The 22,544-nt window shown below is 41.6% G+C and overlaps 1 protein-coding gene across 2 annotated transcripts; it reads left to right on the plus strand.

Moving 5' to 3' along the window:
* Nucleotides 1-5,159: 5,159 nt before the first annotated feature.
* Nucleotides 5,160-21,502, plus strand: slc35b3 (solute carrier family 35 member B3). Of its 2 annotated transcripts, none has more exons than XM_064941527.1 (10): nucleotides 5,160-5,415; nucleotides 6,005-6,228; nucleotides 13,066-13,187; nucleotides 16,692-16,846; nucleotides 18,222-18,329; nucleotides 18,766-18,863; nucleotides 18,981-19,073; nucleotides 19,989-20,100; nucleotides 20,567-20,636; nucleotides 20,749-21,502. In XM_064941527.1, the coding sequence occupies exons 2-10, from the start codon at nucleotides 6,010-6,012 to the stop codon at nucleotides 20,897-20,899; spliced, it is 1,128 nt and encodes a 375-aa protein (XP_064797599.1). In that variant the 5' UTR covers nucleotides 5,160-5,415; nucleotides 6,005-6,009; the 3' UTR covers nucleotides 20,900-21,502. The 2 variants fall into 2 exon arrangements, with proteins under 2 accessions (XP_064797599.1, XP_064797600.1); XM_064941528.1 differs by lacking the exon at nucleotides 5,160-5,415 and adding an exon at nucleotides 5,435-5,780.
* The last annotated feature ends 1,042 nt before the right edge of the window (nucleotides 21,503-22,544 follow it).

Consider the following 22,544-nt stretch of genomic DNA (forward strand, 5'->3'; position numbering starts at 1 on the left):
AAGACAACAAACACATTGTTTTCTGTCTCTATGTATTAGAAAAAAAATGCATATTTACAGATTGGATAAGCAGACACCATTCCTAACAAATTGCTTGTTTAATTACTTTTCTTTTCCTTCTCTTTTGGTCCAACTTGCAAAGAGGTATGCTTCCCCCTCCTGGTTGCACAGAAACAAGAAAACCAAAGCCTCTTTGCCTTCCTGAGTTCGAGTATGTAGTAGTTTACTAGGTTCTCTTCCCTCATTGGTTCACATACACATACACACTCTTCCCATACACTGCTGCTACTCTGTTTATTATCTATCCTGATTGCTGTGTCACTTTTACCCCAACCTACATGTACATATTACCTCAACTACCTCGTACCCTTGCGCATTGATTCCATACCGGTACTCCTTCTATATAGCCTAGTTATTGTTCTTTATAGTGTTACTATTTTCAATTTGTATTGGCTAATTTTCTTACTTTTTAACTCTGCATTGTTGGGTAAGGGCTCACAAGTAAGCGTTTCACGGTCTACCCCTGTCGTATTCTGTGCGTGTGACAAATGAAATGTTATATTGTTAATACTGTATAACAACTGTGTATTCAATTGTATGTAGTGAGGCAAAGCCTATATGGTAAGGAATTCATGTTACCAACCTGTTGCCTAAGGGGCATGGGAAGCAGTCCCAAGGTATTTCACATAAATCCAAAGAGACATGTTCAAATGGTTTTAGCTCTTAGCAAGAAATAGAATCAGTTAATAGGCTACCTTGCATCAGTTGTCAAATTCAGATAATTGATATGGATTGCCTGGACTTGCTTTGGTCATACTGCAGTCAAAAAGCAACATTTCACTGTTCACGGTAATGCTAAGGGACTAAATGAAAATGGACAAAATAAGTATTTTTACTTGAATACTTAGGAAGACAGTTGAGTTTTGAAAGACATTTTAACGGTGAATATCGGTCTTAGGTCTTACTCACAACACAATGCATTCCTTTTACCAAAACAGAACATATGAAGTACATTCTGGGCATCTGTAACACCACCAATATGGCCACACTTTTCTTAGGTCACTCGCAGAGGGATGGTGAAAAAAAGGACAAATAAAAAATGTGAGAGCAGCAAGCCTAGCAGATCAAAGAAAATAACATGAGAGAGGATATGAGTGCTTTGAGAAGTAATATAGTGGAGATAGCATCTGTTTCCGTCACATGCAGGAGGCTTCAGACTAGCCCAGGAAAGAGACAACAGAGAAGGCACTTTAGCCTGGGATAAAAGCAAACATAAATGGGTTATTAAGAAACCCTCAATGTTATAAAGGATTGGGTGATATTATACCGTTCCGCAATCCTTTTCGAGAGGTCCATTCCCCCGGTGTTGGAAAAAGATAGGGGTTTTTATGACAAAATAAATGTAGGGATTATTTTTTATAAGACGAGCACCAGTGTAATTTTCCTTTGGTATTTCCAATTTTGAAGTTGGCACTTTGGGTTGAAGGGTGAGTGTGTGTGTGTGTGTGTGTGTGTGTGTGTGTGTGTGTGTGTGTGTGTGTGTGTGTGTGTGTGTGTGTGTGTGTGTGTGTGTGTGTGTCATTTTCTTTTTAATTTCAGGCAAGTGGGTTAGGGGGAGAAACATATAGGTCATCAGTGGAGGGTACTGTGAAAGACAGCTCTCAGACTGTAATACCACCCTCTCAATGGATATTTAAGTTTGAGTCATCTTTGCAAGGCCACATTTGATTGCTCAAACTTTGCATTACAACAGTTGAGTTCAAAACAATCCAACAGCAGAATGACTAAAACAACCATGTTCAATTTGTTCAGTGGTCTTCAAACAACCTGTCTCAGTTGAAAAGGCAATTCAGCTTGATGCTGTTTCTGGACTTTGTCTTTCAAATAAGAACATGCAAGAAGAACATGCATAGGTCCATGCGAGCCTCCAAAGGATTTAATGTCCTTTGTGATCCAAACTGCAAGGGGCTATATTTAATCCAGATTTGACTGGTTCAGAAGTCATTTCATTCCCTTCATCTCTCTTTCTGGCCTTTATTTATCACAGGTTCGTCCAGTGCGCGCTGGTGCAAAGCCATTACACGACTATGTACATTTTTTAACAATCAATAAATAATTATTTTATTATTTAAAAGGGTCTTATGGGGAGGAAATGGGTTTTATTACATAAATCCATCATTTTTGATGAATGGGTACACTTGTAAAGTTTGATGGGAAAAGAAAGTGGTCAGCCCCATGCAGACTACCATGCATTGCTGAATAGCTTTTTTTTACAGCCAGGCTGTAAATATGACATTTGTGTCTCTTTGGGACTGTTATTTGGAATGCAGCGTAACAGGTAGGGGACTCGTAAATTCAGAGACATTAATTAACCCCTTGCATTTAGCGTTTTGGCTCCTTTTAGGTATAGGAGGTGACCTGTGAGTAGTGGGGGTTAAGGGATGTGGCCGGACTGGCCAGCCAAGCAGCGCCCAAGTTCCCATTCAAAATGAGTTATTAACAGAATTTTTTGAAAATTGTAGCCTGGCTATTTAGTGTCATATAGCCCCGGCCGTGGCGGCTGGAGGCCTCCTAGGGACAAAAGGCAATACCATTACAATCAAATCTAAGATGGAAGAGGGATTGAGCTGTCCACTCTGAATTTTTATATTGTCAAAGAGCTGGGAGGAAATAATGCCATCCTAGAGTGAATTAACCTCCTGTGTGGAGGGAAAAGCCATGTCATCTACTGGGAGAGGGAGAGAATTGGACAGCTTGGAGAAGGAGAGAATTGGACAGCTTGGAGAAGGAGAGAATTGGACAGCTCGGAGAAGGAGAGAATTGGACAGCTCGGAGAGGGAGAGAATTGGACAGCTCGGAGAGGGAGAGAATTGGACAGCTCGGAGAGGGAGAGAATTGGACAGCTCGGAGAGGGAGAGAATTGGACAGCTCGGAGAGGGAGAGAATTGGACAGCTCGGAGAGGGAGAGAATTGGACAGCTCGGAGAGGGAGAGAATTGGACAGCTCGGAGAGGGAGAGAATTGGACAGCTTGGAGAGGGAGAGAATTGGACAGCTCGGAGAAGGAGAGAATTGGACAGCTCGGAGAGGGAGAGAATTGGACAGCTCGGAGAGGGAGAGAATTGGACAGCTCGGAGAGGGAGAGAATTGGACAGCTCGGAGAAGGAGAGAATTGGACAGCTCGGAGAGGGAGAGAATTGGACAGCTCGGAGAGGGAGAGAATTGGACAGCTCGGAGAGGGAGAGAATGGACAGCTCGGAGAGGGAGAGAATTGGACAGCTCGGAGAGGGAGAGAATTGGACAGCTCGGAGAGGGAGAGAATGGACAGCTCGGAGAGGGAGAGAATTGGACAGCTCGGAGAGGGAGAGAATTGGACAGCTCGGAGAGGGAGAGAATTGGACAGCTCGGAGAGGGAGAGAATTGGACAGCTCGGAGAGGGAGAGAATTGGACAGCTCGGAGAAGGAGAGAATTGGACAGCTCGGAGAGGAGAGAATTGGACAGCTCGGAGAGGGAGAGAATTGGACAGCTCGGAGAGGGAGAGAATTGGACAGCTCGGAGAAGGAGAGAATTGGACAGCTCGGAGAGGGAGAGAATTGGACAGCTCGGAGAGGAGAGAATTGGACAGCTCGGAGAGGGAGAGAATTGGACAGCTCGGAGAGGGAGAGAATTGGACAGCTCGGAGAGGGAGAGAATTGGACAGCTCGGAGAGGGAGAGAATTGGACAGCTCGGAGAGGGAGAGAATTGGACAGCTCGGAGAGGGAGAGAATTGGACAGCTCGGAGAGGGAGAGAATTGGACAGCTCGGAGAGGGAGAGAATTGGACAGCTCGGGAAGGAGAGAATTGGACAGCTCGGAGAGGGAGAGAATTGGACAGCTCGGAGAGGGAGAGAATTGGACAGCTCAGAGAGGGAGAGAATTGGACAGCTCGGAGAAGGAGAGAATTGGACAGCTCGGAGAGGGAGAGAATTGGACAGCTCGGAGAGGGAGAGATTGGACAGCTCGGAGAGGGAGAGAATTGGACAGCTCGGAGAGGGAGAGAATTGGACAGCTCGGAGAGGGAGAGAATTGGACAGCTCGGAGAAGGAGAGAATTGGACAGCTCGGAGAGGGAGAGAATTGGACAGCTCGGAGAGGGAGAGAATTGGACAGCTCGGAGAGGGAGAGAATTGGACAGCTCGGAGAGGGAGAGAATTGGACAGCTCGGAGAAGGAGAGAATTGGACAGCTCGGAGAGGGAGAGAATTGGACAGCTCGGAGAGGGAGAGAATTGGACAGCTCGGAGAAGGAGAGAATTGGACAGCTCGGAGAGGGAGAGAATTGGACAGCTCGGAGAAGGAGAGAATTGGACAGCTCGGAGAAGGAGAGAATTGGACAGCTCGGAGAGGGAGAGAATTGGACAGCTCGGAGAGGGAGAGAATTGGACAGCTCGGAGAGGGAGGAGGGATGGAGGGAGGGCAGAGGGATACAGTAGGGGCTGGGGGAGGGGATCAGAGGGAAGAGGGGATCTGAGCTGTTAAGGCCCTGTGGAGAGTCAACATCAAACACAGGACAGGATCGGTCCTTCTCGGTCAGACAAGGGATATGTCAAAGTTTTGCCTCTGGTTTTGCTTCGTTGTCATTGAATCAAAAAATCAAAAATAACAGCACAAAGGGTGCATTTAGTGAGCAATAGTGCCATATAAAATCATGCAATTCATGTTCTATCTGGGATTCTTGTCAATAATGTCCAGTGAGTTCATATTTCACCATTTGCTGAATTGCAAAAAAAAAAGTAAACACAAAGTAAAGTAAACACAAAACAAGAAAGAATTATATGAATAAGCATTTTACCTTCCAGTTCCTTGAAAAGTAGACTGTCTGGAAGGACTGGTTCTGCTGTTTACAAATGAATTGCAGACACACAAGAAGACCGGTGTGTACATTAAGTAATCCTATGTGTTTAAGAAGTTATAGACCATCCAGCGCTGGACAAGGTAGGTAGGGTGTGGATATATCTATAACACCAAACTTCTCAATGCAAACTATAATGCACGATGTGATGAGAATTTTTTTTTCTGTTTTGCACTGACTGAGTAGGCTACAATACGAATGTAGCTAGGTGCATTTCATTTTTCAACTGACCTGGTGTTGTTCCCTCCACCAATGGGAAATGAGGTCATAGTTTGAGACGAGTCACACTCAGCGGAAGTTGTTGGCTGCTGCCAGGAGATAGCAGCAGCGGTTCGCAAGTTAGCAAATGTGCTACAGGTCTTTTCGCATCAAAATACTTAAAATGTCAATACAATAGCTTAAAAGCATGGATCCGTCACGCCTGGAAACGTTATAATAATCCGAATCGATTGAAGAACAACGCAGCATTCACATTTCAAACCCGGAAGTTTTGTTCAGCTAGCATGCTAGCTTGTAGCGGCTAACCAGGTAGCTAGTAAGAATTTAAAGTAAAAAATAAAACGTTATAGTTAAGCTTGTAAGGAAGTTAGCCAAATGTAATTTTGAATTGCAGAAAATAGCTCTGTTGCTAATAAAGTCGAAGTTCGAATGTATGTCAAATGTTGGTGTTTTGAAATGTTCAGTGGTTGTTTTAGGATTTTCCCCACGCTTCAACTCACTGCAGTTGTTATTAACTAGATACGTAGATTGGCTATCTAAGTAGCTAGCAATTAGTCATTGTTGTATTCAATCAAATAGTTAGCTAGTTTAGTAGTGCTGTATATCTCAAGGAGTAAAATCCCGAAACGCCCACGGATATCGGATAATTGCGCTGTTGTCCTTGTTTGTTACAGGTAAAATTCCCTAGCTTACTATCTAGCTATGCCCGTTTTGAATCGGTCAATGTGTATCGGTGATAGATACCTGATACAGACAATAACGTGTTGGCTACTATGCATACAAGTACACAGACCAATTTTCTTCTTCATCTTCCCACCCTTAGTATATAGCCTGTGACATCATTTTGCAACAGAAAGCAAAGTATTGAAACTATCTAAGTACTGTATTTGATCCCCAGACACAATGAGTGCCAAATTCGGCCTGATGAACTACAACAACGCCCGGAAGCACCTGTCTATCTCCATCCCGTCTTCCAGCGAGGTCATGATGTCTCCGCACATTAAGTCTGTGGAGGAGCTGAGAGTGCTAGGCATCAACCTGAGCAGCTTCAACACAGCTACCCAGTTCTGCATCTGCACGGCGGGTGTCTTCCTCTTTTACCTCATCTATGGCTACCTACAAGTAAGCAGGGGTGTAGTTAGCCCTTGATCATGACTCTTAGGTCCATTAGATTACACATAAGAATAATTGGATGAAGGCGTCTTCTGTTGGGGGGGAGGGGGGGGTTGTTAATGCATCGCTTGCGGTTTTGGAAGCATAGGACCATATCTTACATATCAGCAAGAAATAATACAAAAAAGATGAAAGGTTAAATTGATACACACCCTTGTTAGGGCTAGTGTTCCTACACGGCCATATCTCCATGTTACAGTGCTTGTTTTCTGAAAACAGGCAGTAGACAAGAGACCTGTGTGTGAGCGTAACTCGGGAAGTGAAGCAAAAGTGTAGTATGGATCTGTGCAAAACTGCTACAGTAAGTGTTTGTTTTTTATTTGAAGGATTCTTTCTCACTGGTGCAAGATAAGGACCATATGTTTTTGATAGCCGTATTGCATGTGATGATTTTTGACGTTTCTAAATGTTAAAACACAGCATCAGGATTGTAGTTCACTTGAGGCTGTCGTGGGCGAAGCTAATGGCTGAGAACTGTAGGGAGAAGGCAGAATGACGCCAAGAGTTTTCGAGAGCTAGGGTGTATTCACTAGGAACCAAACAGAAGCGAACGAACAGGGGGGCCTGCCTGAATTTGTCCAATAGAAACAGTTGTGAAACGTTTTGCAACTGTTTTCAGCTGTTTACTTCAGTGTTCAGATATTAGGGCATGGGGTAGCTGCTCTTAGCAATGCTAGTATTTATGCTAGTGTTGCTGAAATATAACATTTTATTTATACTTACTATGTCTGTAGGCTTGGTCCTTATGCAGGGGGAATTTGAGGGAAAAAACAGCTAATGGAAGGTAGAATTTAACAGAACGTGGGTCTATTGTAGACCCATGCAGTTCCTCAAAAATACTATAGTGTATGCTATGGTAGGAATACTGTATTATTCACTGTAGTGTTTTTAGTGAATACTGTGCTGTTTTTAGTGAATACTGTAGTATTTACTGCAGTATACCGTAGTATTTACAGTTTACTATAGTATTTTGTAGTAAAAAGAAAGAGTATATACTATAGTAATTGCGGACTGTAGTATACTGTAGTATTTACAGTAGTGTTTTTGCAAACTAGTATGGTACACTGTACTATTTATTGTAGTGTTTTTGGAGATATTACTGTAGTATTTACCAATATGTTTTTGTTTTATTATCTTTGACATAGAAGTGGGGAGCTTTCTCCTTGAGGAAATCTACTGGAGAAATACTAAAACAGCAAACGAAGAGTTCAGAGCTTCTGCTCTTTTCTATACCCATAGTTTACACAATATATGGTCTATACTTGGCATTTAGGTTTTTCACTTACCGGTGACAAATTGGGACATGAGGGAGGGGATGGGCAGGGTGCAGTGGGGCAAAAAAGTATTTAGTCAGCCACCAATTGTGCAAGTTCTCCCAATTAAAAGGAGATGAGAGAGGCCTGTAATTTTCATCATAGGTACACTTCAACTATGACAGACAAAATGAGAAAAAACATCCAGAAAATCACATTGTAGGATTTTTAATGAATTTATTTGCAAATTATGGTGGAAAATAAGTATTTGGTCACCTACAAACAAGCAAGATTTCTGGCTCTCACAGACCTGTAACTTCTTCTTTAAGAGGCTCCTCTGTCCTCCACTCGTTACCTGTATTAATGGCACCTGTTTGAACTTGTTCTCAGTATAAAAGACACCTGTCCACAACCTCAAACAGTCACACTCCAAACTCCACGATGGCCAAGACCAAAGAGCTGTCTGAAAGGATACCAGAAACAAAATTGTAGACCTGCACCAGGCTGGGAAGACTGAATCTGCAATAGGTAAGCAGCTTGGTTTGAAGAAATCAACTGTGGGAGCAGTTATTAGGAAATGGAAGACATACAAGACCACTGATAATCTCCCTCGATCTGGGGCTCCACGCAAGATCTCACCCCGTAGGGTCAAAATGATCACAAGAACGGTGAGCAAAAATCCCAGAACCACACAGGGGACCTAGTGAATGACCTACAGGGAGCTGGGACCAAAGTAACAAAGCCTACCATCAGCAAGGGCATTGAAGATGAAACGTGGCTAGGTCTTTCAGCATGAAAATGATCCCAAACACACCGCCCGGGCAACGAAGGAGTGGATTCTTAAGAAGCATTTCAAGGTCCTGGAGTGGCCTAGCCAGTCTCCAGATCTCAACCCCATAGAAAATCTTTGGAGGGAGTTGAAAGTCCGTGTTACCCAGCAACAGCCCCAAAACATCACTGCTCTGGAGGAGATCTGCATGGAGGAATGGGCCAAAATACCAGCAACAGTGTGTGAAAACCTTGTGAAGACTTACAGAAAACGTTTGACCTCTGTCACTGCCAACAAAGGGTATATAAAAGTATTGAGATAAACTTTTGTTATTGACCAAATACTTATTTTCCACCATAATTTGCAAATAAATTCATTAAAAATCCTAGAATGTAATTTTCTGGATTTCTTTTCTCATTTTGTCTGTCATAATTGAAGTGTACCTGTGATGAAAATTACAGGCCTCTCTCATCTTTTTAAGTGGGAGAACTTGCACAATTGGTGGCTGACTAAATACTTTTTTGCCCCACTGTATATGCAAATTAAATACTGTAGTATATACTCTAGTAAAAAAATATATATATTTTTGCGGACTGTAGTGTATTTGTTGACATTTCTGTAGCATTTACTAGCATTCTTTTGTAGACAATACTGTAGTGTTTACTTTTTCTATACAAACCGGTTTGGTACTAGAATTTTGTAAAGTTCGCTACTTCTGTCTAATGTGTCTCACCTGACTCAGAGGACCAAGTATGTATATCGGTGTGGCCCTGTTAGAGTGCAAAGAACCTGCTCGACATGCTCATTCATTGCTAGAGCTGTCTGGGCTGCATTCTTAGCTCCCCTCTCATGCTGCCCAGCAGTTAACACACTTGAATAATGCAACACGGCATGTAGAAATGTTGAAACTGTTCATTACTGTTCGCAAAACAATGTCCATATAGGCTAAACGTATTTTTACAATGTAAGACGATGCTGGTAACTTCCAGCGTTAATTGTAGTTTAACTTTACTTGCTAGCTTACAGCTAAAGCAACATCAATTCACTACCCTAGTACTTTGTTTGTGATACCATAGTGCAAAATATGCTGATTTCAAAGCTGATTGTTTTTTTAATTAATTCACTCTGTTCCCCTCGCCACTAAAAACTCATTCACTTCTTTGTCTCCCTCACATCACGTCTGGTTTACACTAGATTCCATAGCCACAAAGTCAGATTCTACAGCTACATTTTGCCTCGCAAATTACTACTTTCTTAAAGAGACAACACACTTTTCTAAAATAAGAGATTGCTTCTTCTTTGAAAATGCTGTCCAATATGTTCTCCTAGTAGTTGCCAATACAATAAGTCCTAAATGGATTGTTTGTCATCTGTAGCGCCATGAAATGAGAGCTAAAACAGGCTCAACTCAATGCATGCACACACTCCTATTGAATACTATGCATTCACCTGTATTGTGAATAGACCTAGTCTACATCTCGATTTACCCAGTTTATCAGTAGAGATTTACCTATGAAATAAATGATTACCCTTATGTTGTTTTGTAGTTAGATTGGTAAAAACACTTTCAAATTGATTGTATGACTGTATAATTGATAAATTAATGCATACCTGGCTGTCTCCAAAAAATGGACATAAAATGTTTCAAATGTAATGATATTAACCTCCAAAGATACCCAACGATTGGACAGTGGAAGCTGAGTTTATCTGTCTGGATGAAGTGCCATTTTGTGACTTTGGCTAATAAGTGTTATTTTTGTTGTTGTGGTATCGTTTTGGAAATGAGTATAGTGATGGTGTTGTCATAAGTGTTGCACGGTATACTAGTACCATGGTAATATCATGGGTACCAAAATGTCATGATACTTATGATACCAACATTTTAGAATACCTTAGTACGATTTCATATGATACTACCAACCTTTTCAGCCCTACCGATCCAAAGAACCTGCTGGCGCCTATTACAAAATGTTTATAAAGTCAGTTTAGTTGAAGCAACAGCCACTAACTAGTCTCTTATATGAGCAGGACCGACAATATCCACTTTACTTTCATGGCATATCACTGTGAGGCAGCTGTAAACAGCCAGCTGCATCCTCTACCAGCCCTCACCTGCTTCTCTCCGTCCGCTCTTCACGCGCATCTATTCCACTTTCAGACCCTGTTGTTAGATTTGTACATTTGTTACATTAGAGCAGAGCGCAAAGCTGGCACGGTTGATACATGGTCATAACAGGCGATGAAATGACAAAGATCAGTCTGAGTAGGCTTTGCAAGTTCAATGTCATGCATCCTCTGAGGGTCAGAGAGGGAAAATGGAGCAGTGCTTGGCGACACGGCGTGCTTTCAGCTTTACAGCAGAGAAGACGTGTTGGGGAATAATCAGAATTGGTTGGTAACATAGGTAAGATGTTTTGGTGTTCATCATATGTTTGTAAGTTACTTCTCATCAGAATGTTGTTTTTGTATAATACTGTGGCGGGGTTGCAGTATCCGTTCTATGTCAAGACTAAGTTGCTTGGGCCAGAGAGAGGGGAGAGGTCAAGCGTGTATCTCTTGGCTCCACAATGTCTGTGTGCCAGTCAGTGTGTCTCTGTGATCTTGTCAAGATAGGATGGATTTGATATATGCCTGTTGATATGGAGGATTGGTTTATGGTTCTGAGTTTGAGAAAATAACATAGTTTAGGAGACAAAGCTGAACGATTTATTATGTCTATGCTGTCTGGCTATGTGTGTTTTTTTGCTATTAAAGGATCTCAGTTGCAATGTGGAAGGGACTCTCAGAGAATTCATTGATAGACACTGAATTGATCTGAGAGTCACAGGCTTTGTGATAGAGCTCATATAATTAAAGTTGGACTTTGATAACTAACTCTGACTTGTGTGTGTGGTTTGCTCCCATGATTTGGTAAATAGAGGAAATTTCCACGACAGACGTCTTGTCTCTAAACAGTTAAAAAAAAATACCCATATTACCGGAGACGCCTATTTTTTATTTCTATTGGGATTTGTGCGCATTTTATATAATTTCACAAACCATTAAACTAATCCCGGGTCGCTAGTTATTGGTTTAGCTAGCTAACAACCTGCTAACTTGACAGTAGGTTTAGGCTAATTTGATTGGCCCGGGAAGAAAGGAAAAGGGTCTGCTACTCATGAGAAGGAGAGTGTGTGTCTGCGTTAACTGAAGAGTAAAGAAGGTTCCATGCAATGTTTTATCCTTACTGACACAATGACATGCAGATCATTATGCATGTATATCACAGGAGGATGGTGGCACCTTAATTGGGGAGGACGGGCTCGTGGTAAGGGCTGGAGTGGTATGATGCCATTCCATTTGCACCGTTCCAGCCATTATTATGAATCGTCCTCCCTTCAGCAGCCTCCACTGATATATACTTCCTCCCATTCCTCCAGCCAAATCATAGGTAGCCCTTTGCAAATATAAGCAAATCAGCCATTCTATACAGTATTCTATTATACATTGTGAAGTTAAATTCATTGTGTTGTTTTGAGTTGAAGTGTAAATTTCAGTGACAGGTTTTTGGGGGACGGGGAGAACAGGATGCGAGGCCACAAATGTTTTGCCACGTGGTATCGCGATGGTACTCACTATCGTCATTCTTGGCCTGGTATCGTTTGTAAAATGTTGGTATCGTGACCGGCCTAATTGTGATACTAAACCTGGTATAAAGTCAAAATAAAATAAAAACTGGTATAAAGTCAAAATGAAAAACCTGGTATAAAGTCAAAATTCTGGTATTGTGACAAAATGACATTATACTACAGTTTACTACAGAATTCTATAGTAAGTACTGTAGTATTCTATAGTAAATTGTAGTATTTCAAGTTAAGTTATGTCACGTGCACAAGTACAGTGAAATGCCATTCTCCAAACCCAACAATGTATTAATGAATATGTTTTTTTATTTGAGCAGTTTCTCAGCTTACGTCATGTCAAAATATAAGTCCCCCACAAGTTCTTGCTTTTTTTGTGCAGGTATTGCACACATACAAGGCTTTTATTTTGATATGAGGTAAGCAGAGAGGAAGTGGGTTAACAACAGAACCACGTTTGGAAAGTCTTTTTTTATTTTTATTTTTACATTTTCTATTAGATGTTTTTTTCTCAATTTCCCCCTTCAAAAGGACCAACCCTACAGACAATCGGCAGAGTAAGTATTTAGCTTCCGGTGACTATTCCGTTTTACTGTAAGCTAATTCCTAGCTAAAAGCAGCTAGGCATGGGGCTGCTGTAATGGTCCTTCCTGATGTAGGTGTAGTCGGATAGTATTTTTGAGTTTATGGCAAGACTACTGTATATGACAGTTTTACACGTTCTTCACAATCTGGCCTTAATTAATGGCTAAATGTACTCTTAATATCTACCATGTACTGGCAGAAGAGGATGGGCCACCCCTCTAAGCCAGGTTCTGCTCTAGAATTCTAACTTTTAGGTAGTTTTTCCTGGCCACTGTGCTTTCACTTCTGTTCTGCTTGCTCTTTGTGGTCTACGCCTGGTTCCTGTAAAGCTATTTGTGACATCACAGATGTAAACAGCAGTTGTAAAAGGGCTTTAAAAAATACATTTGGTTGATTGACTGACAGATTCACCATACAATTGGTTGTTGACACATGCTAAGCAGGGACATTTTATCAGCAAGCCTCACTGAGGATACTGTGGAAAGCTACAGGAAAAGTCGTGATTTACCTCACCACAGGCTTGAAAGTAGACTTATCAGACTTTATCTGCTGTTTTCAGGAGCTCATATTTTCCGTGGAGGGTTTCAAGCCCTTCGGATGGTACCTCACCCTGGTACAGTTTGGGTTCTACTCCCTGTTTGGACTGGTGGAATTGCAGCTCACACAGGACAAACGGAGAAGGTAAACAAGGGAATGGAGTTCAATTAGGCCTCTGCTCTTCAGCAAACAAAGAAAAGTAGGAGTGGTGTTCACCAACAAAGACGGGGGTTCAGTAGGGCTTTCCTTGAGAATAACATCAATAGACTAACTATTTCATGGTTAGTGGCATTCAGCACTAATGAATAGATTGAGATTGACTAAATCATAGAATGATCAGTCTCTGTCCCGTTAACTATTAATAGTATGTTAATTGCTACAGTATGTGCCTTGTCACTTCAAACAATATAACCAATGATCTACCTCAAGACCTATTGATATCAACAACACTTCATCTTGGGGTGGATGAATTCCGCCAAATCTGTTGTTTCTTAAAGGGAAGCAAACGGGGAGGGACCTACCTACATTTGTCCAATAGAAACTTGTTTTGCTCTGTTTGGTTCGTAAACGGTTTCTGAAATGAATACACCTCTGTATTTAGGTTTTTTTCTGGATCAAAAGGGGCTTAGGTGGTGGGCATGCCAATGGGCATGGTCAGTGCAGGTGAATTATAGAGAACATTTTAGAGGCCCCCATCTTGCAGGGTTCATACGGTCATGAAAATCCAGGAAAAGTTTGGGGAAATTATCAAATGCGAAAAGTCCTGGAAATTAATTTCATAGTTTCTGTTTATGTAATTTATTTAGGGACAGTTGTAAAATATTTGATCAAGTAAATAAAAACCAACATCAGCCAGGATTCAAATGACACTAGCACATTGGTGTTTGCGTGTAGGACATGCATAGCGCCAGACGAATATGATAGAGAACACATTAACTAGGTAGCCAATTCAAAACATATCTTGTACCCTTTAGTTATGTTTAGCTATCATTAGCATGTATTAATGTTTTCTGCATGTCTCAAAAACCTCTGAATACGGCCATACAAAGTTCATATTATTAATTTAGACAAATATTTTTGAAAAATGAATGATTCACTTCGCCATTGTATTAGTTGGGATTCGGTTCAATCGGGGTGAATCGAATCATGTGAATCGTGAACATTAATTTTATGGGGAAAAAATTGATTTAGCCTTTATTTTGGGATTATGGGGCTTTAAAACTTATTTTGTAAATACTTGATTTGGGCATCCAATGTATAGGACATTGCAACTTAATACATTCTAGTCCGCATGCAAAGTAAATACTTCTAAGATAAGTATGACTAAACTAGAAAATGTACATTTCCTGAAAATGTGTAGGTTTGCTTCAGCTGAATAAAAAGATTTGTAGCCAACCATAGCCATTGGATCTTTGATATATAGAATGAGTAAATTATTTCAAAAGCCATAAAATGTATTTGGTTGCAATGTTTTACATCAAGGGTGGTCAATCAGGTGGTCAATCATCCTCCAGGAGAGCTAATGGATGTGCAGACTTTTATTGCAGTCCCCTCTAATAAGTCGGCGTTTCAATTCATCCCAAAAGTGTTTGATGGGGTTGAGGTTAGGGTTCTGTGCAGGCCAGTCAAGTTCTTCCACCCCGATCTCAACAAACCATTTCTGTATGGACTTCGCTTTGTGCACAGGGGCATTGTCATGCTGAAACAGGAAAGGTCCTTCTCCAAACTGTTGCCACAAAGTTGGAAGCACAGAATCATCTAAAATGTCATTGTATGCTGTAGCGTTAAGATTTCCCTTCGCTGGAACTAAGGGGCCTAGCCCTAATCATGAAAAACAAACCCAGGCCATTATTCCTCCTCCACCAAACTTTACAGTTGGCACTATGCATTGGGGCAGGTAGCTTTCTCCTGGCATCCTCCAAAACAATATTTGGACTGCCAGGTGGTGAAGCATGATTCATCACTCCAGAGAACCCGTTTCCGCTGCTCCAGAGTCCAATGGCGGTGAGCTTTACACCACTCCAGCTGACGCTTGGCATTGCACATAGTGATCTTAGGCTTTGTAAGCTGCTGCTTCCAGAGGCAGTTTGGAACTCGGTAGTGAGTGTTGCAACCGAGGACAGAGGATTTTTACACACTACAGCACTCGGCAGTCCTGTTCTATGAGCTTGTGTGGCTAACCACATCGCTGCTGAGCCGTTTCCACTTCACAATAACAGCAGTCGACGGGCAGCTCCAGCAGGGCATAAATTTGACCAACTGACTTGTTGGAAAGGTGGCATCTTACAACGGTGTCACATTGATAGTTACTGAGCTCTTCAGTAAGGTCATTCTACTGCCAGTATTTGTCTATGGAGATTGCATTTGCCCGATTTTATATACCTGTCAGCAATGGGTGTGGCTGAAATGGCCAAATCCACTAATTCGAAGAAGTGTCCACATACTTTTGAATATAAGTATACTTATATATATACTTTTGTATGTACACTGCTCAAAAAAATAAAGGGAACACTTAAACAACACAATGCAACTCCAAGTCAATCACACTTCTGTGAAATCAAACTGTCCACTTAGGAAGCAACACTGATTGACAATAAATTTCACATGCTGTTGTGCAAATGGAATAGACGTGGTGGAAATTATAGGCAATTAGCAAGACACTCCCAATAAAGGAGTGGTTCTGCAGGTGGTGACCACAGACCACTTCTCAGTTCCTATGCTTCCTGGCTGATGTTTTGGTCACTTTTGAATGCTGGCGGTGGTTTCACTCTAGTGGTAGCATGAGACGGAGTCTACAACCCACACAAGTGGCGCAGGTAGTGCAGCTCATCCAGGATGGCTGCACCACAGACTGTCCAGTAGTTGGCGGATGCTTTAGTCCAGGTCTGGGAGGAGATCCCTCAGGAGACCATCCACCACCTCATCAGGTACATGCCCAGGCATTGTAGGGAGGTCATACAGGCACGTGGAGGCCACACACACTACTGAGCCTCATTTTGACTTGTTTTAAGGACATTACATCAAAGTTGGATCAGACTGTAGTGTGGTTTTCCACTTTAATTTTGAGTGTGACTCCAAATCCAGATGGGTTGATAAATTTTGTGATTTTGTTGTCAGCACATTCAACTATGTAAAGAAAATAGTATTTAATAAGAATATTTCATTCATTCAAATCTAGGATGTGTTATTTTAGTGTTCCCTTTATTTTTTTGAGCAGTGTATTTAGCCATGGAGCTGAGATACATTTTTACCATTTAAAGCGAATTTCCTGCAATTCTATGCATTTTTGCCAAGGCTAATGCTGTGTTATTTTTGCTCAAACATAATAATCAAACAAATACTGCTTTATTAATTGTTTTCCGAAATATTATATTCTCCCGGACTGTCTAGCTTTTATTTTGGCGATTGTTAGTTCTCAATGATGATCTTATAAAATAATATATTGCACCTTTATCTTTTATACGTACTTTATATCTGGTTTATGTTTACACTGAAAGTGTTTATTTGCTTACACTGTTTGGACTATTTGGAAAAAAACACCCATCCAAGGATTTCAATGGCAGAAAAATCCCATGTATTGCTAGTTTTTGTAATTTGTTTTTGTTGTTATCCCACAAGGCTTGCTAATTGCTCTTTTTCTTTTTGCAGAATACCAGGGAAGACGTACATGATCATAGCATTTCTAACGGTGGGGACCATGGGCCTATCAAACACCTCACTGGGTTACTTGAATTATCCTACACAGGTCATCTTCAAGTGCTGCAAACTCATTCCTGTCATGATAGGAGGCGTATTCATTCAAGGCAAGTGGCAAAAGGAAGTTGATCTTTGTTTGTATGAGAGCCCATATTCGCGAAGAGTGAGATTAGGAGTGCTGATCTAGGATCAGTTTAGCCTTTTAGATCATAATGATTGTAAATGAAGGGGACCTGATCCTAGATCAGCAGTCTGAGTTTGAGACGCTTAATGAATATGGGCCCTGATCAAGACGTGAAAATGCTGCCTAATAATGTTTGTCCTTTTGCATCCGGGTAATAATGAACTAAACACATTACTTATTTATTTGGGGGGGGGGGGGGGTTAAGCCTAACTGTCTATCATGAGAGGCTCTCTAGAAACCTCCTGTGAGTGTCTTACCTCACACCCGTTATGCCCTTACCTCCAAACAATGACCAACTTTTCAACTTTTATTTCTGAGTTTTGTCCATGCTTAGTTTTTTGGGTTGTTTGTAAGTGTTGAATTTCAGGGTGAGGAGGCCTAGTTCTCAGTACTCTGTCTTTCATCTCGGAGACATTGTCTTCATAAAGGTTCCACGTCTTAGCGATCAAACACTCGTTTTTTTCCTTCCTCCCCCTCCCTGCATTTGCGATGTTGACCATGGGTCCCCCAGGGGGACTAGTTGGAAACACTACTGCGTTCACTCAGGATGCCAGCGAGATCTGATGTGAACCCTTCAAAGGGGAACAGAGGGAGGAATGAAAGCAAGCCAGACCAACCTGCTACGTCACCTTGTCACCCCCGAGGCATCTATCGGCCTGTTTGGGAAGACTCCTCAGTCTCCTCTTGTTTTTTTGTTGCATTTTACGTGTCCAACACCAACCAACCTCAACCCTCTCTTCTCTCCTGTTTGGATTTAATTGAGTTGAAGAGTCCGGGAGAAAGTTGGAGAGAAAAACAAATCTCTTGGTATGGGCCATGTGCACCACCTGACCTGCAGCCAGTGTCACGCAGGCCTCTCAACTCGCTTGGATCTGGAGCAGAGCGGCGAAGCGCCTTTCTCTCCTCTCTTCTACGCCGCTCATAAGTTCCTCTATCTAGCCGGCGTGTTTACGTTTTCCACCTGACCCATAAGGAGGGGGTAAATACCCAAGCGCCGTTTATCGCCACATATTCTGTCGTTTCCCTGTCTCGTCAGAAAGGGAAATGCCCTCCGAATTACCAAACGTTACGTTTGTCTTTTGTTTTGAAGGTTTTCGTGATCGGATGTCAGTCATGACAGGTGTCGGATCAATCCGAATCACAAGAAGAAAGATCTGGTGACTAAGATCCACTGACTGTATTTAACTTTCCATCCAAGTGGAACTTGTCAATCAACTCTTCCTATTCTGGTAAATTGTTAATCATCTGTTATGAAGAAATTCCGTGACTTTGTAGCCTAACTCCTCTGTTTTCTTCAGGGAAACGCTACAATCTGGCTGATGTATCTGCTGCTCTCTGTATGAGCCTGGGACTCATCTGGTTCACCCTAGCTGACAGTAAAGTCGCCCCCAACTTCAATGCAACCGGTAACATGTGAATCTGTTATCTATCTAGGTATTAGTAAAGGAGCCTGTTGTTACAACACTGTTTAACTATGGATCATTACTTTCACCATCCAAATCCTTTCACTGTGATTTTGTATTTGATACACAGAGAACCTGTATCAAATTAATCAGGATACTGACATTTATGAGCCTGGGGCAAATTAAGCCTAGTAGTTGTTACCTAGGCTGGGACTAAAGTATTTTTTAAATGTGGAGTTTGAACTCCTAAAGAACTAGATATAATGCTTTATCTAAAAAGTTTGACCTTGTACCACATACATTATGTACAAACATATAGGTTTTCCCACACTCCAAAAGTACAGATGCTGTTTCAACAATTCAGAAACGTCCATTGCTGTGCTGTTATTGTCATTCTTTAGCAATTTGGCGGTTAACCTGGTTGTGTCTGGTGTTTTAGGGGTCCTCCTCATCTCTCTGGCTCTGTGCGCTGATGCTGCCATTGGGAACGTGCAGGAGAAAGCCATGAAGCTCCATAACGGCTCTAACTCTGAAATGGTACCGAGGACCCACCTTAAAACCAACTTGTTATATTTATATTGTAAACCCAATTGTGTAGTGTCCTAAATCACCTCAGAAATGTGACTTATGTCTGTCATTTTGATTGTGTTAAAGGTTTTGTATTCCTATTCCATCGGTTTTGGGTACATATTGACAGGACTGTTGGGTGCAGGTGGATTGGGACCAGCAGTGGCCTTTTGCTCTCAGGTTAGTAGAACCCTCTCTGTTATACACTGAGTGTACAAAACATCAGGAGCACCTTCCTAATATTGAGTTGCACCCCCTTTGGCCCTCAATTCGTCGGGGCATTGACTCTACAAGGTGTCGAAAGCATTCCACAGGGATGCTGGCCCTTGTTGACGCCAATGCTTCCCACAGTTGTGTCAAGTTGGCTGGATGTCCTTTGGGTGGTGGACCATTCTTGATACACAAGGAAAACTGTTGAGCATGAAAAACCCAGCAGCGTTGCAGTTCTTGACACAAACTAGTGCATCTGGCACCGACTACCATACTCTGTTCAAAAGCACTTAAATATTTTGTCTTGTCCATTCACAGTCTAAATGGCACAGATACACAATCCATGCCTCAAAGCTTCAAAACCTTTATTTAACCTGTCTCCTCCCCTTCATCTTTAACCTGTCTCCTCCCCTTCATCTTTAACCTGTCTCCTCCCCTTCATCTTTAACCTGTCTCCTCCCCTTCATCTTTAACCTGTCTCCTCCCCTTCATCTTTAACCTGTCTCATCCCCTTCATCTTTAACCTGACTCCTCCCCTTCATCTTTAACATGTCTCTTCCCTTTCATCTTTAACCTGACTCCTCCCCCTCATCTTTAACCTGACTCCTCCCCTTCATCTTTAACCTGACTCCTCCCCTTCATCTACACTGATTGAAGTGGATTTAACAAGTGACATCATAGCTTTCACCTGGATTCACCTGGTCAGTCTATGTCATAGAAAGAGCAGGTTTTCCTAATGTTTGATACTCTCAGTGTATTTCATTATAATAGATCAGACATGGACAGTTCTGTGGTTAGCATTTTGTTTGATGCTCTGTCGAAAACATATGAAGTGGGGGAAAGATGGTGATATGACAATCTATTGAATATTTTGTTTTCTTTCAGCATCCTGTGATAACATACGGTTATGCATTCTTCTTCTCTCTCACGGGGTACTTTGGCATTTCATTTGTGCTGGCCTTGATCAAACTCTTTGGAGCCCTGGTAGCAGTCACAGGTGAGAAGACCATTCTGTTATGGGAAGATGCTTTGCTTGCAGAACCACACAAAGTAATTTTTCATGTCGAAGTGTTCATTTGAACTGTCCATATAGTTTCTTATGACTAAAAAGTCTGTATTTTACTTTTTAAAAACGTTGAATTCAGAAATTTAAGTTAAAGAAGTTCTAACTAACCATATGACTCCACAGAAAAGATTTCTACAATCTGAGTATGGATAACCTTACTAACACTCTAAAATCTAAAGCACAAACATTTTACAGATTACTGAAATAATGCCAGATCAGAGCGAACCTAATCTTATTTAGGATTCTGGAAACCTCCAGATTCATTTTGAGATTAACTGCAAAACAAATGTCAAAGTAATCTCATCAACAAAGTTAGATATCCATTAGATGTGACAGACTTAGATTCAAGGTTGTGTGCTGTTATGTTTCTCACTTTTCTGTCTTCTGTTCATTTCAGTAACGACTGGACGTAAGGCGATGACGATTGTACTATCCTTTATGTTTTTCTCCAAGCCTTTTACTTTTCAGTGAGTCGTGTTATCTTCAACCTCTCGTAGCTTACAGTCGCTCAATTTAGCCGTCATACTTTCAAGGCACTGAAAAGATTGTAACACGCTTCTCCGTTCCATTTCCTCTCAGGTACCTATGGGGTGGACTTTTAGTACTGCTCGGCATCTTCCTGAATGTTTACAGCAAAAACAAAGACAAAATGAAGCTGCCATCTTTGGCGGACCTCAGGAATATGTTTCTGACCGGGAAGAAGGTCAGGCTGCTGTCACAGAACGTGTAGTAAAAGGGACCTGTGGTGGGCAGGATAAACAAACATTTTTCTAACGTTCCTATCCAACATGGACTTAATAACAGTGGGCTCCTAAGACATTCCTTGGCCACAGAGCTCCACAGAAACATTCCCAGGAGGAGAAAGTGGACACGGAGCACCTGCGAGACTCTGAAAGGGAAGCTGACTCCTTAGCTAACCCAAATAGCACAGTTCTGCACTGTAAGTGACTCTATGACTTTAGCCTGAGCAAGACGAAGGGGGATGAAACGGTTGAAAGAGAATATATTGACATTTACTGAACTGATCATGTCTGAAATTGAATGCACCAAAAATATATATATCTTAAATGGCATATTTTCACCTGCATGTGCCAGAAGACAAAAACTAATGTTTTACTCAATCACTGTCTGAGAAATGTGTCTTCTCATGGTTTCTTTGTAATTTATATCCGATTGTACAAAAGACCGCTCAACAGCACAGTGACATCTTGAAGTGTGGGGCGGGCTATGCTCGGAAGTATATCAACGTGTCAACTGCCATATTTGTGAACCGTTTGTTTTGTTGAAATTGTAGCTCTTTTTACATTAAACAACGTGGGAAGTTTATCCAAAAGCTTTTTTTCATGTGTTTTTATATGTTACAGTGTAAGTAGCTAGCTTGCCAGAGCCGTCTCTTATCCATTGGCTACAGAGGGGGAGTTGAACGGCTGCCAAGGAGCTTCTCAGATGTTTACCCATCAGATGGCCCCAGGCTTGTTTGATTAGTAATCCTAGAATAAGATATAGCACTAGAAAGAAAACAAACATTGTTTACAGGGCTTGGCTTTAGACCTCATTTGGATGAGTGGAACGTCACGTGTGTGTCAAGGTGACATTAGCTAGATTTTTGTCCCTTCTATGAAACGGTGATGCTGCAACCAACACCTGGGTTTTTATTGGGGTGGATAGTGATGACTTTATTTTATTACTCCTTATTTCTCTGATTTTGGGTATTGATAATCCCATGCTACCTTTAGCAAATCATCCGCTGATCATTTAGATCCAGTTGTTTTAGGTGACAAAAAATACATCCTGGCTTCTTCGGTAACTGCTGTCCCCGAATGACAAAAAAAGAGGGAAATCTGTGTATAACCTATAGTGTTGGGATACATATCGTTTCCATAGAAGAAGACAACGCGGCTGTGCACAGGTTGTCATCTCCCAGGAGGTCTAGACCTGTCGAGCTCCGTTCACTTAAGCTGGTACAGTTATGTCTGTTTCCCACAAAATACCCTTCGATGTGCCACCACTACTGCCTTTAGAACAAACAGCTCCGCTCAGGTAAGAAAAGCAGGAAGATCAAGAGAGTCACTGTGTCCTCCCTAAAAAAAATTGACCTAGTCCTCAAAGGTAGCAGGCTCACCAAGACCCTAATAACTATCTGGTTTCCCTCATGTGTCTGTTTTAATATTTCAGTATACTGTAACTGGATATGGTATTAAAGGTTGTGCCAATACATATCCGTAGTAGTCAGCTAATTAAAATAGTTTCAGGAGAAACACGAGTCCTTTTAGTTTGTAAATCATTTAAAGCAACAACATTGCATATTTACCATCAAAGAGTTGGCCCTATTTTATTTGTAATTCATTCTTTGAAAATCAAGGGGCATGTTTCAT

Source organism: Oncorhynchus masou, chromosome 28 (genome assembly GCF_036934945.1).
Source record: "Oncorhynchus masou masou isolate Uvic2021 chromosome 28, UVic_Omas_1.1, whole genome shotgun sequence".
In the NCBI taxonomy this organism is placed as follows: Eukaryota; Metazoa; Chordata; class Actinopteri; order Salmoniformes; family Salmonidae; genus Oncorhynchus; species Oncorhynchus masou.

Excerpts from the sequence above, each read along its gene's own strand:
- slc35b3 (XM_064941527.1), top strand. The coding sequence starts at position 6,010 with ATGAGTGCCAAATTCGGCCTGATGAACTACAACAACGCCCGGAAGCAC. Across the intron at positions 6,229-13,065 it reads TCATCTATGGCTACCTACAA|GAGCTCATATTTTCCGTGGA; the intron begins GTAAGCAGGGGT and ends TGCTGTTTTCAG. Across the intron at positions 20,101-20,566 it reads AGCCCTGGTAGCAGTCACAG|TAACGACTGGACGTAAGGCG; the intron begins GTGAGAAGACCA and ends TGTTCATTTCAG.